This window comes from Balaenoptera acutorostrata, chromosome 8 (assembly GCF_949987535.1).
Source record: "Balaenoptera acutorostrata chromosome 8, mBalAcu1.1, whole genome shotgun sequence".
In the NCBI taxonomy this organism is placed as follows: domain Eukaryota; kingdom Metazoa; phylum Chordata; class Mammalia; order Artiodactyla; family Balaenopteridae; genus Balaenoptera; species Balaenoptera acutorostrata.
Window position 1 is genome coordinate 20,716,322 of NC_080071.1, and position 17,970 is coordinate 20,734,291.

The 17,970-nt window shown below is 44.2% G+C and overlaps 1 protein-coding gene across 11 annotated transcripts in view; it reads left to right on the forward strand.

Annotated features, from left to right (window-relative positions):
* PKP4 (plakophilin 4) overlaps positions 1-17,750 on the forward strand; it is a 253,541-nt gene extending 235,791 nt beyond the window's left edge. For 9 of the 11 annotated variants that reach the window (XM_057551047.1, XM_057551050.1, XM_057551049.1 and 6 more), the window contains 9 exons: positions 274-465; positions 670-843; positions 3,916-4,066; positions 7,691-7,886; positions 9,937-10,021; positions 10,145-10,262; positions 12,804-12,932; positions 14,667-14,740; positions 16,544-17,750. In XM_057551047.1, coding sequence (XP_057407030.1) covers positions 274-465; positions 670-843; positions 3,916-4,066; positions 7,691-7,886; positions 9,937-10,021; positions 10,145-10,262; positions 12,804-12,932; positions 14,667-14,740; positions 16,544-16,792 — 1,368 coding nt within the window. In that variant the 3' untranslated portion in view covers positions 16,793-17,750. The remainder of the gene's footprint in view (positions 1-273; positions 466-669; positions 844-3,915; positions 4,067-7,690; positions 7,887-9,936; positions 10,022-10,144; positions 10,263-12,803; positions 12,933-14,666; positions 14,741-16,543) is intronic. The other 2 variants (XM_057551051.1, XM_057551052.1) reach the window with 2 other exon arrangements.
* The last annotated feature ends 220 nt before the right edge of the window (positions 17,751-17,970 follow it).

Sequence of the window (17,970 nt, forward strand, 5' to 3'; positions counted from 1 at the left end):
ACCCTGGGCATTTTCTTCTCTGGAACCTCGCACATTTCACTCAGCAGGCAGTCAGATTGCCAGCTGCACTGCGGATGGCTCTGCACTCTGTCATTGGGTGTCCCGCCAACAGTCTGGAATCATCGTTCTGACCTTAGACTGTTGCAGTTCCCATAAAGTGAAAAGCAGTTCTTTCATGTTCTACATTTCTTTACTATCACTGGTGCTCAGTACAGAAACACTTTGCACTAATGTGCCACAGTGGTTTTAATCCTACACTGTGTTGGGTTTCAGACCGTGGAGAACTGCGTGTGCACGCTGAGGAACCTGTCGTATCGGCTGGAGCTGGAGGTGCCCCAGGCCCGGCCGCTGGGGCTGAACGAATTGGATGACCTACTCGGAAAAGAGTCTCCCAGCAAAGACTCGGAGCCAAGCTGCTGGGGGAAGAAGAAGAAGAAGAAAAAGAGAACACCACAAGAGGATCAAGTTAGCATTTTACTTGACATGAAACTCTAAAGTTTCGTTTCCTCTGGGAGTGAGAAATCACATATTTGGCAAGAAAAAATTTTTTTCTCATGATGCAGTTTTTCTGCTTAGCTCTAGCTGAGTCTAGCAGAAAGGAACGTTTTCAGGTGTTGGATACTGTGTTCACATGTTTGCTTCCACTAATGCGTGCTCTTTGTCTTTCAGTGGGATGGCGTTGGTCCTATCCCGGGACTGTCGAAGTCCCCCAAAGGGGTTGAGATGCTGTGGCATCCGTCAGTGGTAAAACCATATCTGACTCTTCTAGCAGAAAGTTCCAACCCGGCCACCTTGGAAGGCTCTGCTGGATCTCTCCAGAACCTCTCTGCTGGAAACTGGAAGGTAGGATGTCTTCTATTTGTGCACACTTCTTGCAGTCAGATCAGCAATGATTATGGAAAGGGACACGGTTTATAGAGTTTGGTAAAGGGGGGGAAGAAGACAGCTGGGAGGCAGCAGTCGGCTCTGGGGATCCAAGGATGAATATGACGTAGCCCTTCCCCAGGAGAAGCTGAAGGCTGGCGAGAAAAACAGACACATGGAGACAGTACAGTGTAGACCCCATGGGATACGGGTGCAGCGGGGTCTTGGAAGAGGATATCTAACCCAGCCTGGCAGGTGAGGGAAAGGCAAGGAAAGAGGGGAGCCAGAACGTAGGGAAGGGTTCCTGGAAGGGTGGTGCTGCCCAAATGGAACCTTTAAGAATGAGTAGAATTAAGCCAGCAGAGTTGAGGTTGGGGTGTAGAGGGAACAATCCAGATAAAAGGACAACAGGGGAAGGGCCTCACAGTGAGGATGCCGTGGGTGGAGGCTACAGGCCGGTTGCCGGGACGTGGGGGGTGGGACGAGGAGTGCCCCTGTGGAGTTGGGCCTCGTGACCAGGCCTGACGGCCAAGCTTCAGGAGCTGGGACCTGACCTTCGGACCAGAGGGGCTGCTGAAAGGGTTTAAGCAGACCAACGACACAGACAGGCTGATGTGGACACTGTTGGATCCCGTCTGCAGCAGCGCAGAAGGCGAATTTGAAGTAGAGGACAGTCGAAGCTGGGATTCTGTAGGGGAGTCTGGTGAGAGATGCCGAGGGCCTGAATTAGAGCTGAGGCTGGGCCGCCATTCCTCTCTCAGATACTTACGGAACATACACATGGCAAAGTTTCCACCTGCACTAATACGTGTGTGACTTCTTTAGGAAAACTGAAGGTGATTTCTACTATTACCACTATAAGCAAGTTCTCAAAACTTTTTAAATGTCATCTAAGAACTTCCCAGACAATCCTTGTTTGAAACATTTCAACCTCTAGAAATTTCCTAACAAGTATATTTTAGTAGAATTACTATAATGCTTGTTTTTGACTACTTCCTCCATCACCCCCTCCCCAAATGAAAATTGGCCATCATTTTTTCCGTGAGAGTGAAAAACATTGCTAGGCCTAGGTAAGGTTTGTTTCATGCGGCCAGCTGCTGTAATGAATATATACAGATAATTACGGCCTAGTGCTAAGACACTGTGGCTGTTTTGTTATTGTTCTTGATGTGTGTGTAACTGAGTCACTTTGCTGTACAGCAGAGGTTGGCACAGCACTGGAAATCAACTATAGATCAATAAAAGTGAATAAATAAATAAATTTTAAAAAAATTAAAAGTGCTAATAGCTTAGCATCTAAGTGCTGGCTCTGGAGCCAGACCCCTTGGCTTTGAATCCTCCCCCACCCCCCTTACTAGCTGGGGGCCTCAGATCTCTCTGTCCTCAGTTTCATCATCTGTAAAATGGAAATAATACCTACTTCATTTGGTGGTTTTAAGGATTAAATGAGATAATAAATGTGGAGGACCTAGGAGAGGGCCTAGCACATAAGTATCAAAAATATTTATGTTGGTGATTCAGTGTTCACCTCCAGCTTCTTATGACCTGAGAATCATTTGATGATAATAAGAAAAAAGACAATAATTAAAATAGATACGATTTGAGTTGTAGAATTTTATTTTCTGGGATCTTTAGTGAATAAACGTTAAATGGCAAGGTCGTTTAAAATATAAACATTATATGGAAGTGATTTCAAAAGTGTCTAAAATAGTAAATCAAAGTATTGGCCCTCATTAAGAAAACAAGATAATCATGGCCACAGATGTGATCAAGTCAGAAGCTATCTGGGAGTGGTGATGGCTGTAGTGCTCTGGAAGGGAGGCGCCCAGGGCTGCACTGAGCCAGTTGGTCTCCAAGCGAGACAGGTGTTGGTTCTGTCCTTGCAGGTTTCAGAGAGAGAAGTTGCCAAAGCTGCCCAAGTCCCTTACCTGATAGCAAGTCATGTATTCTATTTCCCTTGCGGATATCATTTGATTTGGAAAATAGGAGTATTGATTTCATCCGAAGAAAGCTAATAGGATCTTTGAAATGCATCTTTTCCTTTTATTTGTGTTATTAGAATAATCTATTCTGTTGGTATTAAGGAAACTGAGTAGTCAGTCACATATTTTCATGTTCAAGATAATACAAAGGGCTGGCAGATCTGTGTCCTCGTGCCTTGACCACAGCAGGAAAGTATTAGATGTTTTATGAGCAACATTTTTCAATTATCCTAAATTTTGAAAGACAATTTGCATTGGTAAAAATGTCAGTGAAAACTCAAAACAAGATTAAAGACCCCTTTTCAGATGTTACTTTTTTTGTTTATTTGTTTCCTTGATGACTTAGTGGTCATTCCCAATTCATACAGTGCCCAAACTGACTCACCGTACAGACTTGCCTCTTAATCACAAAAGAAGTTCTTGACTGTGGATTAAAAAAAAATAGCAGCAGCAGCTAACTAATCTTGAATGGTAAAGCATTTTGCGCACAAATATACTTACTTTTTCACCAGTGTGTATGAATTACAATGCTCAGTGTTCCTGGAGAATTCCTTTTCTTCTGAGACAAGGGATTTATTTCCAAGCAATTTCCTTGAAAGGTTACTAAACTGTAAATATTGTTGCAGAGAATACAGGGGAGAAATGACTTGATGGAAACAGGTTCTCCTTTAATGTGCACTGACCAGTTACCCTCTCTGCCATCCTATTTATAGCCTCTGGACCTGGCCTGGGGCCAACTGCAGAGAAGACACGCCATCCGTCCTTAATCATGTTTATGTAGCTGAAGTAGAAAGTAATCACTGCCTTCTCTTTTCTACCCAAAAATATCTGCCAGATGGTGGCTTGAGGTTTTCAGGCTTTGGGATTTCTTTTTTAAATCAGTCATCCTAGCTTATCTTTCTCCCAGACTGGTTTTCTCTTGACTGGCATCACAGATTTAATCTCCAGTTGGAAAGAAAACATTTAATCTATTAGTTTATCTTTTGGAAACATCTTTTTTTTAGGCAACAGTAACATCTGAGAGTTGAACTCTGTTTTATATTACTTATTACCTTGTTTTATTTCCTAGTTCGCAGCGTACATCCGAGCAGCCGTCCGCAAAGAAAAAGGGCTCCCCATCCTTGTAGAACTTCTGAGAATGGATAATGATAGAGTTGTTTCTTCTGTGGCGACTGCCTTGAGGAATATGGCCCTAGATGTTCGCAACAAGGAGCTCATAGGTATGTTCTGGTGACCAGGTGAGCTATAAGGAGAGAAACAACAACGTTTATAAAACTCTTCTTTTGATTTATAAAAATATGACATTTAAAATGATTAGCAACTCAGTCCTAGTCCCTGGTGTCTTGGCATATTTGGTACCCGTGTGTGTCTGTCCTTTCTGACCATTCCTTTTCAGCAAGAGGCAGGCTCATTAATTAAACACTGGATCACGAAGGTAAATTTTCAGAAGAGCTAGCAATTTCAGTCATACATTATAAAACTGCTTGGTAGATTTGGTGTATCTATTTCCCCAGAGAGTCATTTCTTGAAGAACAAAAAAGGTTTAATTCTCCCTTTTCTGATTTTTGAGACATATCTGCTAATTCTCCAATACTACCGTGTTCTAAATTAAAAAAAAGAAATCACATGAATGTTTTATAGCTTCTCCCTCTCACATCTGTGTAAATGCTCACCTTAAAACAGAGGCACTGTTCCAAGGCCTGACCCCAGGGCAGGGTCAGGATGAGGATAAGGCAAGTGAGGCACATAGGGTGCAAAATTTTAGGAGGCATTCACCCTTGGGTCCATCCAGATGTCGGGTTGGCGCTTGCATGAACTTGAGAATGAGTGCCTCTTCAAAGCTGTGCACCCACGGCAGCTTTAGCTTGCTTGCCTCCAGGGCACGGCCACATCCTAAGCAGAGTGTGGGGGAAAAGAAGAGATCAGAGACCCTCCAGTGGACCTCAGGTTAAGCCCCGGATGTGCTGCTCACTGGCTGTGTAACCTGGAGTGTCCTGTATGCAGCCCATGTGGGCTCTATTCCTTCATCTAAATTGAAAACTCTTCCTTGGTTCCCATCTCTGAAGGGGAGCTGCCCGTGCCTGCTCTCCTCACCGTGGGCTTGCTGTCAAAATGCTCCTTGTAAACCTCCCAGCTCCACGCCAGTCCTACAGCTGATGACAGGTCAGGGGAGAAGGAGGGAAAATTTGACAAGATCTTATGTGGATTAGTGAATATATATTGAACTCATATTAAAATACACCTGCCATGATAGAGCAAGACAAAGATGGAGAGAGAAAAGGAGCAAGGACAGCAATGTTTACCTCAGAGAGTGGCTATGAGGAGTCACCATGGCCCCTCACACAGTGCCTGGTAGACATGCTATTTTAAATTATTGCCTGGATTAACCTGCTCTTAAAACACTGTTTCTTTGGGCCAAATTGTACCCCCTGGAGAGGAAAGGAGCCTCTTCCATGCCCTGTTCATAGTCTGGCTCATGCCTGATTCCAATAGATGTGTTATAGCTCCAAATCCCACATTTCCCTGAGAGAAATCCTTTAGGTCCCTAAAGATTTTTTTTTTTTTTTAATTTATTTTTGGCTGTGTTGGGTCTTCGTTTCTGTGCGAGGGCTTTCTCTAGTTGCGGCAAGTGGGGGCCAGTCTTCATCGCGGTGCGCGGGCCTCTCACTATCGTGGCCTCTCTTGTTGCAGAGCACAGGCTCCAGACGCGCAGGCTCAGTAGTTGTGGCTCATGGGCCCAGTTGTTCCGCGGCATGTGGGATCCTCCCAGACCAGGGCTCGAACCCGCGTCCCCTGCATTGGCAGGCAGATTCTCAACCACTGCACCACCAGGGAAGCCCCCTAAAGATATTTTTTAAGTTATTTCTGTTACATCTATATTATTTGAATTTCTTATAAGAGGCCCGTATAGTTTGGGAGTTCTTATGCTAAAAAACAGTGTTGGCCACACACACCTTGTGGCCTATCACTCCACAAATGGGAGGAGAGAGATGGGAGAGCAGAGGGTGCACAGCCAGCTCCATGAGTGCGAAGACCTTGGGGAAGAACGAATGTATATTCAGGGGCCCGGCCTTCTCTCGGGGCATCCCTGTGTTTTCTGTGAATGTCCTCACCCCCTTTTAGACTTTAACGCGTGTTTTCTCTCTCCACTGATGAGCATTATTTTACCCAGCTGGAGTACTCTTGAGCTGTTTCAGGAGTCACTTTTTCTTGTTTCCCCATGAAGATCCCTCCCTCCCTCCCTGTGTGGTCTGAGCCCCTCCCATATTCAGTGTTTGACTCTGATTTACCCAGCACTTCTGTTCCTAAGACCCATGCCCTTCCCTGACCTCTTCACTCTCTCCTCACATCCATCACCAGCACTAGCCATGGACTTTCTCTCCAGAGCTGTTTTTTACGAGGAAACAAAGCTTTGTCAGTTCACAAAAGTTGCTGCATACTCAGCTGAGTCTGACCAAGCCAGCTGTCTGGGCTGCAGGCTCTGAAGGAACCGCTAGGGTCACTCACAGACCGAGTGACTGGCCTTCTCCCAAGCCTCCAGAGTGCAATTTTAAAATTGTGCCGTAGCAAAGTGACGAATTACATGTCGTGGACCTTTTGGTCATTCGTGAGTATTCAGAATCACCAGTGCTAACTTATCATCTGTTCTTAAAAACCACATTTATCTTCTGGCTTTTACAGTGTCATCACTGCTTTTCCACTCTTCCTAACAATGTTCTCTGTGAGTATGCCCAAGTCTTCCCTTTGACGTGCTGTAAATTATGCAGCGTGTACTCAGGCCCTGTCTTCTCCTGCTAACCATTGTATATAAATAGGTCTTCAATAAAAACCCCATTTAGCATCCACTCAGTTATTAGCATAGGGAGAAAAGCTAAGAAAATATTTACTTGAGCTTTAGTTAATTTCTTTTGTCTGCAGTGCAGTTATTCCAGTTTGTCAGTCAGTAATTGAAATGGAAAAAGCTTGAGATAATCTCTCTTTGGAGAAGAGTAAGGGAAATGGAGGATCTGTACGGAAATGCCTCAGTAGCAAAGGGACACCCCAGCCTTGTCCTATCGGGAACTTTATTATTGCATTACTCCTGGGACGTAACATACCCATAATCTTCATACCAGAATTATACTTCTATCTTCTTTAAAAGAAACGAGCATGTTACTACTGATGTCAGACCAACTGATATAAACCCTCAACTTGATAAAAATGTGGGATGAATTGGGAGACTGGGATTGACATATATATACCAATATGTATAAAATAGAGAACTAATAAGAACCTGCTGTATAAAAAAATAAGATAAAATTCAAAAATTTTGAAAAAAAAAATGTCTAACTGTACCCAGTTCACGTGTTGAGATCTAGAAAGATTTCATGAAAAGTATTGTTTGGCAGCCTTAACTTGGTCCAGCTTAAAACTTATTCAAAGAAAAGTTTTTCAAAGCTTTAAGAGGAAGTTGTAATTCCTATATGATGCATAGGAATTGAACGGAGAATAAAGTTTACTATCATAATTCCTTTATTCTTGCTGTTAATGAAAACAGTGGAACTAAAGCAACTTGATCGTTATACCCAGTTTTATACCCTGATTTACATTTTCTTTCAGCAATTTGCAGTAAGGTTTTATAAACCGATCATTTCCTCGAGTGGCACGGCCAGAGATGTTAACCTGCCCCTTACAGTTAAAATGTTTGTCATTTCCTTCTTTACCGTGGATTTTTTCTTTCCTGTTATTGTCTCTTTTGAGGTTTTGTTTTCAAGAGACTGCACAGTCACAACCTTTCAATGACAACAATAACAAAAACCGGGTCCCTTCCAAAAGTGGAATGAGCTCTCTTCTGCCTCGGGCAGGTAAATACGCCATGCGAGACCTGGTCAATCGGCTCCCGGGTGGCGCTAGCCCCAGCGTGCTGTCGGATGAGACCGTGGCAGCCATCTGCTGTGCCCTGCATGAGGTCAGCAGCAAGAACATGGAGAACGCCAAGGCCCTGGCCGACTCGGGGGGCATAGAAAAGCTGGTGAACATAACCAAGGGCAGAGGAGACAGGCAAGTCTGCTGCGAGGAGACGCCAGCGCCAGGCCCTCATTCCTTGTGACGAGGGCCTTGGTTGAGGATACACTGCTTATCGGGGAGGATTTATTTGTGCACTTCTCACGTGCCAGTAAGCTAAGCAGTTTCCAGCAGTTAAAACCTGTTTTGCTGGGAGAGGTATCTGTGGTCATGTGGCCCCTTTTCTGCTCTTTAGTTTCTTGGAGCATCCCTCGCCCCTACCGTCGTTCCTGTCCCTAAAGCCACATTTGGCCGTTCTGACTCCTGGAAGAATCAGACATTTCATGAGGAGGAAAACCTGGGGCCCCATCGCCCTTGGACCTCTGGCTCTGCTCCAGGCTCCAGGGCCTGTTCTGCGAGAACATCTTCTTAAATCCTCAGTTCTGGGATTATTTCCTCCCAGAAGGTCCTAAAATCACCATGTGCAGCAGAGCCAGAGCCTGCTGTGTGGCCTCAGGATGTGCCCTGGGCTTGGATCATACCTCGCTTGTGGGTGACACCCAAGTGGTGAAGCAGCAGAAGTAGGGATGAGAGGATTGGTGGCAAAAATTGAAGGTTTCTTGTCACGGAGCTATAGCGGTGACTGTGAATTTGCCTTAGCATCAGATCAGAGACTCCTTCAAGGAAGCGGGAAGTGTAGGGCTGCTTGTCCCATTCTCGACACCACAGGACAGTCGCCTCCCCCATCAGTAGTAAAATGGCCCGCCCGTCTCCCCACTCTCCTCCTGCGCGCGGCAGTGGCTTCCGCGGGGTTATTTACGACCCCCTCTGGCATCTGACGGCCCCAGGAGCGGGCACCTTGTCTTTTCATTCACTGCTGCATCCTCGGTATCTAGAACAAAGACTGGCCCATACTAGTAAACATTTATTAATTGGCTGAGTGTCAGTACTAGAATTCACACTATGTATACTTTTGAAGAATAATGTAGCAAATCATATTCTCACCCCGCAGAAACCACAGCTACCAATATTATTCATATTTCCTTTCAGTCCTTTTTTCTTAGGTATCTTTTTTATCTCATTAGTAATAAGTGCACACACACTCATTTTTATTTCAAAGGAAACGAAACATTACAGATAAAGCTAAGGCCCTGTTCCACTAACTCCCCCTCCCGCTCCCTTCCCCTCTCCTGTAAGAGTAACTGAAATCACATTTAGTGCTCTTAAAATTTTGTGAGATAGCCTTTATTCGTGAAAGGCTTAAGAACAGGCTGGAGAAACGCTGAACCAGTGCCAAAATCTTTGTATATTGAAAAAAAAAAAGTCTAATTTTTTTTTTTTTGAAAACAAGAGGTTCAGAAAACCTGGATCAAATCAAGTTGTCTTCTGAACATACACTTACTTTCCTTTCGATTCACTCACCAAGCATCTATCTCTTGCCCACCTGCCACGTGCTACAGCAGTGAGCAGTTCACACCTGCCCGCAGGTAGCTTACATTCCATGGGTGGAACAGACAAGGTACCAGTGGAATGAGCAGCGCCTGCGGACGGTGCTGAGTGAAGGGCAAATAATAAAATCGGGGACAGTGATAGGGCATGCCAGGGTGAGGAGGGGGTGTCACAATTTCAGACACACTGGTCGGGAAGGCCTCAGGGAGAGGGGAGGTAATAACTGACCTTATTTTCCAAATCAAACACTAGAGCACACAGACACATCTGTTTACAAAGAGGTACAAATGACAAGAAGGCAGTGAACGTGTTTTATATGAAGGCCTAATGATGGGGGGGGGGTAACTTAAGTTAACTTGTGAGGGTCCTCAGACACTTGAGATGTGTGGTCATGGTCAGAAGTCGTGGGCTCATCCCGACCACAGCTTCTGACCACAGAGCCAAGTGCCTGTGAGCCTCTCTTTGGTCCTTGCCACCTCTGGCCAGCCCTGAACTTGACTGACTCCCAGGTACACCTGATTCCTTGGTGGTGGTTTCTAGCAGCAGCCTCCTTGCCCCCTGGCCCTTGGAGTGATGGCCTCTTGGCCTTTGCTTTGCTGCCAGAGTCTCTTCAAGTGGAGCCGCCCACATTCATTAACATCCCCACTCTCTCCCCTAGATCATCTCTGAAAGTGGTGAAGGCAGCAGCCCAGGTCTTGAACACATTATGGCAATATCGGGACCTCCGGAGCATTTATAAAAAGGTAACTTACAAGAATAGCTCTGTCATAATTAGCATTCATCAGAGCTCACGGTCGTAATCATTTATTGTAATGAAATGTCATTATCCACTTTGAGAGGTTTCTTTTTCTCTTTTAACTCCGCAGGATGGGTGGAATCAGAACCATTTTATTACACCTGTGTCAACATTAGAGCGAGACCGATTCAAATCACATCCTTCGTTGTCTACCACCAACCAACAGATGTCACCTGTCATTCAGTCAGGTCAGTGGGTAAACTCCCCTTCTTGGTGACAGCGTTTGTGTGACAGAACATTGTTTCCCATCCGGAGATTGAACGTACGCCGATTAAGCCTGTCACCTCCAAACACTGAGGAAAGGAGAGTTTGCTCTTCAGGCTGAAAGCCTTCTTTGGGAATTACAAGCTATTGTATACAGCAGACCCACTCTCCTCCTTCCGCTTTAAAAGTTTATGTGAGTTTACACCAACTATGGCGCATAAAAGTATCCCGGGGTCCTCAATAGCATCTCTTCCCCCTAAGATTCTGCTTCACTAGGTTTGCAAAGGAGCCTGGGAACCTGCATTTAATAAGCTGGCCCAGTGATGCGGATACGGGAGAGTGGAGGAACACACTTTGAGAACCACTAGGTTGTGCCTGAAAATGGCTGCCCTTGGCCATAAATCTGAAATCTCTTCAAAGTGATTTTTTCGTTTTCTTGGCGAAAACTCTTAGAAAGAATCCTTTAGACACGAGCTTTAGACCCACAGCCTGGGAGAGCCATGATCTCCACCTGTGCCTTACTCCTCACCAGTTAAAGCTTCATCCCCTGACTGCATTCCAGACCCCCAGCATCCATGGCTAAGGGGAAGAGGCCCTGCAGGTGGCTTTACAGGAATTCCCTTTGATTTGTAAGTTGGGAATCTTGACAACCACACTACCTACATATTGGTGGTGTTTAATTTGGTAGAAAGAATGTATTGAGGCTCAGACTAGGTTTGGGGGGGGGGGGTTTGTTTTTTTTGTTTTGTTTTGTTTTGTTGCGTGTAAGAACAGAATATTATTACCAAGTCGATTCAGTCCTGTAAATTTAATTCTTAACTAAATGAAACAGGAAAAGTAATAAATATCTTTTTTTATTTGGCTTTAAATCTCCCATTCTGACATATAAATATTACCTGTTGTATTCAACTGTGCTCTTGCTGGCAGTCTTATTTCTCATGTGGACAAATGTGACCGAAAAGACTAATAGATGACTGCTGGTTCTTGTCACATAATTGGATGTCTCCACTTGTACCAGGAATTTTTAAAAATTATCTCTGCCTACTGCATATGGTATATATTTATGTCTTAGTTTTTAAATTATGAGTTGTTTTCTTCAAAGAGACCTCTGCTTGGTTTTTGACATGTCTTGCTGGGTTCCCAGGTGTAGCCTGAGGCTGTCTTGCTTTATAAAAATGCTCAGGATTCTTTAGAGACTCAGGAAGAGGGGTGCCCAGGGAAGCAAGAGAGTTTGCTGTTTAACAAAAGGCATGTGTACAGGCAAAAGAATAATTTCAGACAAATCAGGACACAGTCACTAAGCAATGAACTTGTTTTGAGGACCTCTTAAATATACACACTGGACAGTGCTGAACGGGCCCCGTCCAAGTTCCTAGGTCCCTCTCTGGATTTGAAGGTAGGATCTGATTCACACTTGTTTCTCCATTTATTCTGAGGACTGATCATCCATCCCTCAGCACTAGCACGGTATCTGCTTATGGGCACATCTCATATCTTGCTGATGTGATTATGGGAGGCGGGCAGCGATGGCCTCTGTCCTCCTACCTTGTAGAAAGTAGGCAGGATGAGAAGCACATAGACGCTGCCCATGCATGCTCACGGTGTGTCAGTGAAGTGACTTTCTAGGGAAAATATTTTGATGTCAGTCTTCCTCTGAAAGCATCAATGCACACAAAACCACTGGTAGCAGGGCCTGGGGCCTGCCGCTTTGAAGTGGATCCAATGAATAAGTGACCACTCTTAATTACAAGATACTTCAGTGCAAGCAAGATTTTTTTTAAATGAGAAAAAGAAGATGTTTTCCTTCTGTGCAAAAATGTCCCAACAGGACACCCATGGGTAGACATGTTATTATGAAATGTTTGGCTCCAGCTGGGATAAAAAAGCTGGGCCTCTGTGAGGCTGGGCTTCTCAGCACCATGAGCTTGATGAGCAGGGCTTACTGAGTTTATAAATTTCCCTGACAGCTGATCACCATAAAAAGAATTACAAATTTTATGGGCTGGGCACTCTTATTCAAACACATTTAGAGATGCAGATATTTTTGAAATCATCAGAAATCAAAACATGCCATAAAACATCTACTTACTGAAGAGCTATACATAACAGATAATAGATGGGTGTGTTACAAGTGAGTGAACTGAGATCATAAAGCAGCAAATGTAACTCTTGCATGACTGGGAAGTTACCATCACTCAGTTTCAAAGTCCCCAGCAGGTGGTTGAGACCCACCGTGGTCAGTGGGGAAACCGCATGATCCCTGCACCACGTGCGGTGGCTCTCTAGCAAGCTTGGGGGTTGACAGCGCTGATCCTAACGGTGGCCGGGCCTGCAGGTCACCTTCCAGAGACCCAGGGCTGGCTGCCCTACAACTCACAGCACCTCTAAGAGCTGACTTGAGTGCCAGCCACGTGCACTTCTAATTACTGACCTTTGTTTTTCCAGAGAGGACTTGCTAGAGACACTGACAGTCTGATCTCTCTTTCTTCTCTCTCTCTCCCTCCTCCTCTTGCCTCTCCCTTCAGTCGGCAGTACCTCTTCCTCACCAGCACTGTTAGGAATCAGAGAGCCTCGCTCTGAATACGATAGGACCCAGCCACCTATGCAGTATTACAGTAGCCAAGGGGATGCCACACATAGAGGCCTGTACCCTGGTAAGACGCCAGTCGGGTGTGTGATAGAGTATCTCGAAAAGCCGCGTGTCCCCAGGCACTTGGCCGGTGGCCTGGGAGGTAACCTCTGCCTGTATTGAGATGGTCCCCCAGCAGCAAACCATGGTCCAGTCTCTCTATCTCCTGCTTCAGGGCCTTTTCCACTTGTTTTAAGTAAAACAAGTGAGGGTAGTGGTCTGGCGACCCGCAGATAAAATGAGCACTGTATCCAAACGAGAAAGCATTTCCGACTCCCCTGCAGCGCAGGCCCTTTGTCCTGCCCCCTCCCCACTCCCCTGTGTGTTCCAGAACCCTGAGCTCTGTGACACTTGGCAGGCCCACATCTCCTGGACTGACTCATAAATTCAAACCTGCGGATGGAGATTAATTCCATTTACATTTTTGTGGAAAAGAGTTTGAATGAATAACAAAATATATAACGGGATTCTCCTCAGAGTGATTATTTTTTAAGAATAACAAAAATGATGTTGCCCAGTATTAATATTTTTATGTCCTATTCAGAAAGCCCTGCATATAATTTACTTAAAGAAGGCCAACCTGAAGGGTTACCAAGGTTTCCTATTGTCTCCATTCTCAACTATGTTGCAAATTAGAACTACTCTAGAGGTTTCAAATAAGGCAGTGTGAGCTACCAAAAAAGGGGGGGGACCTTCCTTTCTCAACAACAACAAAAAAAAACTGTTTCTTAAAAAGAAAGAAATAAAAACTGGTGGCAATTTAACAACTGCTGGGGGAGCAGTCTCAGTTGTGCTGTTGTCTTTAAAATTGTGATTTCACAGGACTGTTTACTAATCAACTATTGTTACTATGGCAATTAATAGCTCAGAAAATTGCAGATGCTACATTTCAAACACCGAGCTCTTTGCAGAGGAAATGCACATACCAACTGAAGTGCATTGTTGCTTCAGGTTTGCGGCAGCCTGCTTTATTTTAAAGATCGCCTCCTTAGCATGCGCGCCCTTCTGTATCTTCTTTGCTTGCTTCAATAAACTAATTTGCCTCAAATATGTTTCATTTTCCTCATTAAAAAAAAAATAAAAATCTTTGCTAGCCTTAACAGTACTAGAAGGGTAACCAATGACATCATTGGGAGTCTACTATGGGCTCATGAAGACAGCTATCTGATTACCAGGTTCTTTTGGTTTTGAAACATACTTAAATATGGTGGACACAAGAATGTGCCCCCAGGTGGCCAGCCTGTTAGAGCACACCTGTGCCTGCTCCTTCCAGGACCTGGGATTTTGAATCAACACTGTTCTGAGGGCATGGAGCTTGTTCCACTGTGTTTCCCTACCTGCCCCCGCATCTGACGCAGTGCTCTAGCTCAGAGCCCTGGAAAAGCCGTGTTCCTTGGCTCAGGGAGCAAGTCTGCTCTTCAGAGCCAGCCAGGGAAATCTTCACAGGTGGGAAGAGCTCCCCACCGTGCCCAGAGGTTGAGAAGGAACCCTTTTTGGAGGAGCTATGCATTGGCATTGCTTTTTGGTGAAACACGCAGCCTCTTTTTGCCGTATTCATTAGCCCCTAAGAACCCTGGGTAAGCAGCAAGCAGGCTTGATCCAGGGCACCCAGGCCGCCCGACTGGTCCGGGGCTGTGCTGGCACCGGGGAAGGCAGGGCCCGTCGGGGACGCCACCAGCCCTAGAGCAGGGAGTCCACACAACCTAATGGACCAGAGTGATGAGCGCTAGTTTTAATTTCGTAAAATATTTTCTTACAGGCTCCAGCAAACCTTCACCAATTTACATCAGTTCCTATTCCTCACCAGCAAGAGAACAAAATAGACGGCTACAGGTGAATTTGCAATATCATTTTTACAGAAGGCCGATTAGCAGGGATCAACACAGTAAGGGGTCCGCGCCGGTTGACTTACCTGAGCTGGGCCCACCCGGCAGGGGCCCAGGAGCTTTCCCGGGGGATCTGTGCTCCTCGGAAGCTCATCCGTGGTTTAAGCAAATCGCTTCCACAGTAGCCTTATGTCCTTGCATATCCGAATTGGTGCTACCATGCCACTGATGGGAACCAGCTGAGAAGTCTTTAACTCCTGTTCTTTGCCCAACGATTTCTTTTTCCCACTCTTTTTTTTTTTTTTTTCCTGTTAATCTCTAAAATCTCTTCCATCCTGTGGGTGGGGAAAGGTTGGTAAGCACACTTCATTCTCTCCTCTCATTGTTCTTTTTTGTACATACACCTCTTTCTCCATCTTCATGACTCCCTCCCATCCAAGCCTCCGTGGTTTGAAAACACCCGAGTCCACAGCCAGCTCTCTATTAGGTTCAGAGGTCAGAGTGGACCCAGCCCTGCAGGGGTGAATTCCACTCTCCACCACAATGGGGACTAGTGATTGGAACATTCAATCTCTGCGTTCATGAGGGGCCTGAAGTTCATTTTGGTCCTTCCTGATGCCATGTCCACGCGGGCCATCTCATCTATCCTCTTACCTTCCATTAACACGTGAGCAACTGGGGGTTCCCCAAACAAGCCTGTATCCTGCTCTGCAGAAGAGGATGCTCTTAGACTTCCCTTCACATCATCTTTTCTCTGTAGATGGAAGAAGAAGAACCTCTCAAGTTACTCATAATCTTCTTTAGCCAGGAGAAATAGCCTCAGAATCGTAACTCTAATTAAAAAGCAAGTTTAGCTCTGAAATCCTTATAATATTAGAATGCATTTAGTTCCAGAACCTGGTGTTGATACCTATGTGATAAATATGTTACATCTTACTAAGAGGGGGATTTGGGCATGATCAGGGGGAAAGACAGACATTAGAACCATTACAGTTTTTCTCCAAACATATTTGAAGAAATTAACGTGAGGTCAGAGATAAGACAACACAAAAGAAAATGAGGGCAGGGGTGGATACCCACCTGTGTTTCACCTTGCTTCCTTACAGATGGAGTTATTATTATCCCCAGCTTGGGGAAGTCTTTTCCTTTAGAATTGTATTTGCTCACATATCTCTTCTAATTTTGCTACTCTCCTGCCCGGAGATTGCCTTATTCCTTTAAAAGCACAGCAGGGTTTCCAAAGTGTGACTGTTCACCAAACTACATATTTCTTTTTTGTTTGTTTTTTGTAAACATCTTTACATATTTCTTTTAAAACTGAGGGATGGACTCAATCTTCATCTCTGAGGTAAATGTTTTAAAAGATGGTTGTGCAATTACACAACAATCCAAAGCCCAAAACTCCAACCTTTAACTAAGTACATGATGTGCTAATGGTTCCCCTGTGTCAAAGCAAAAATCAAGTCTATCCTTTCATTGGGCACGCCCAGGTCACAGGCTCCTCCACAGCAGAGCACGGAACTCGGCCTCTAGTAAGGAGGGAGGTATCTTGGGTTCTCCCAAGGCGCTGACTTCTAGAGGCCATAGGAAAGGACTTGAGCAAACTGCCGGCCCGCCTGTAAACACAGTGTAAAATCCTTACGGTCCACTAGTGAACATACAGTATGCACCAGAAACAACTTTCAACCATACATTCACAAACACTGAATCTTGCTTTAAAAATATGAAGCAGGAAGCCCACGTTAATTTTCCCTAAACATGTACTTCCAAAAATTGCCTTGATTTATTTGCTTTTTCATTTTGTCAACAGCATCAACAGCTGTATTATAGTCAAGATGACTCCAACAGAAAGAACTTTGATGCATACAGATTGTATTTGCAGTCTCCTCATAGCTATGAAGATCCTTATTTTGATGACCGAGTTCACTTTCCAGCTTCTTCTGATTATTCAACACAGTATGGACTGAAATCGACCACAAATTATGTAGACTTTTATTCCACTAAACGACCTTCTTACAGAGCAGAACAGTACCCAGGGTCCCCAGACTCGTGGGTGTAGCATCATGATGTTTGGGAGAGGAACTCTTTCTTTCTAACCTTGTTTGGATTGAGATGAGAAGTCCGTCTTGCTGATTTGCTGATGAAATGTGAAAGTGACATGGAAGGAATGAGTGAAGAGAATTTTTTTTTTCTTTTTTGAGGAATTATCAGGGAAGTGAGGCAACCTTTGGGAGGGAGGACTTTCTAAGCTCTACTTAGGCATTAGATCTAATTACTTGTAGATTCTATAGTCTGGTGAAGGTGTGGGCGATGTGATGAGAGGTTTGAGAAATGGGTGAAATGAGATGGGGGATGTGTAGGTCAAATCAAATTAAAGATGATTTTTTTTAATGTGAATAAGTTATGTTCTGATAGTTTGTACAGAAAAAATAATAATAATAAAATGGATGCCCTTCATGTTTTATTGCTATTACTAAATGTCAAGATTGTATGCTATTGTGTCTTGTAAATTTCTTTTGTTGGTGTAAATATGGAAATGCCACATTGGTTAAGTGCCATCATTTGTAACGCAGTGTGTCATTTGAAAAGAGATTTGAAGAAACTGACAACTTAAAAAACAAACGGGAAACCCAAGGAATAGTTAGCAGTTAAAAACAAACTACAACATCCTTTGTTTGCAAAATGAATAGTGTACCTTTGAAGCACAAAGTCCAGTCTGGTATAGCAGCGCCATGCCCATTCCCTGCCTCTTTCATAGGACACTTCACTGCCATTTTCTATGCACATGAAAGAAAAATAAATGTGGAAATTTCATCCTTGGAAATTTGTTCCCTGTTCTTTTTTTTTTTTCTGTGTATGACACGGAAAAGCAGATTAATAAATGCGAATCTCATTGCATGTAAGAAACAGCTTAAATATATTGAACTATTTTGGACTTTTCCTAGTTCTGTACAGTTAATACACTTTGTGAGATGGATTATACCAAAGAATGAAGCTGTGAACTTTCCTCCTCTTAACCTATCTTAGTGTTTTTATTTCTTGGGTTCCGTTTTGAATTTAATGCCCATTACCGTTTTATCATGTTTTTTTTCCAGACTGCTGTATATTTAACACCAATTTTCACCGAAGAGAAATTACATCTGGCAGCCTGGCCCTAACTAAATTGACAGACTCCTTTTGGCATCATTTTAAGAACTCCATAACTACATAAGAACAGTGGTCGGGCATTTATTGGTT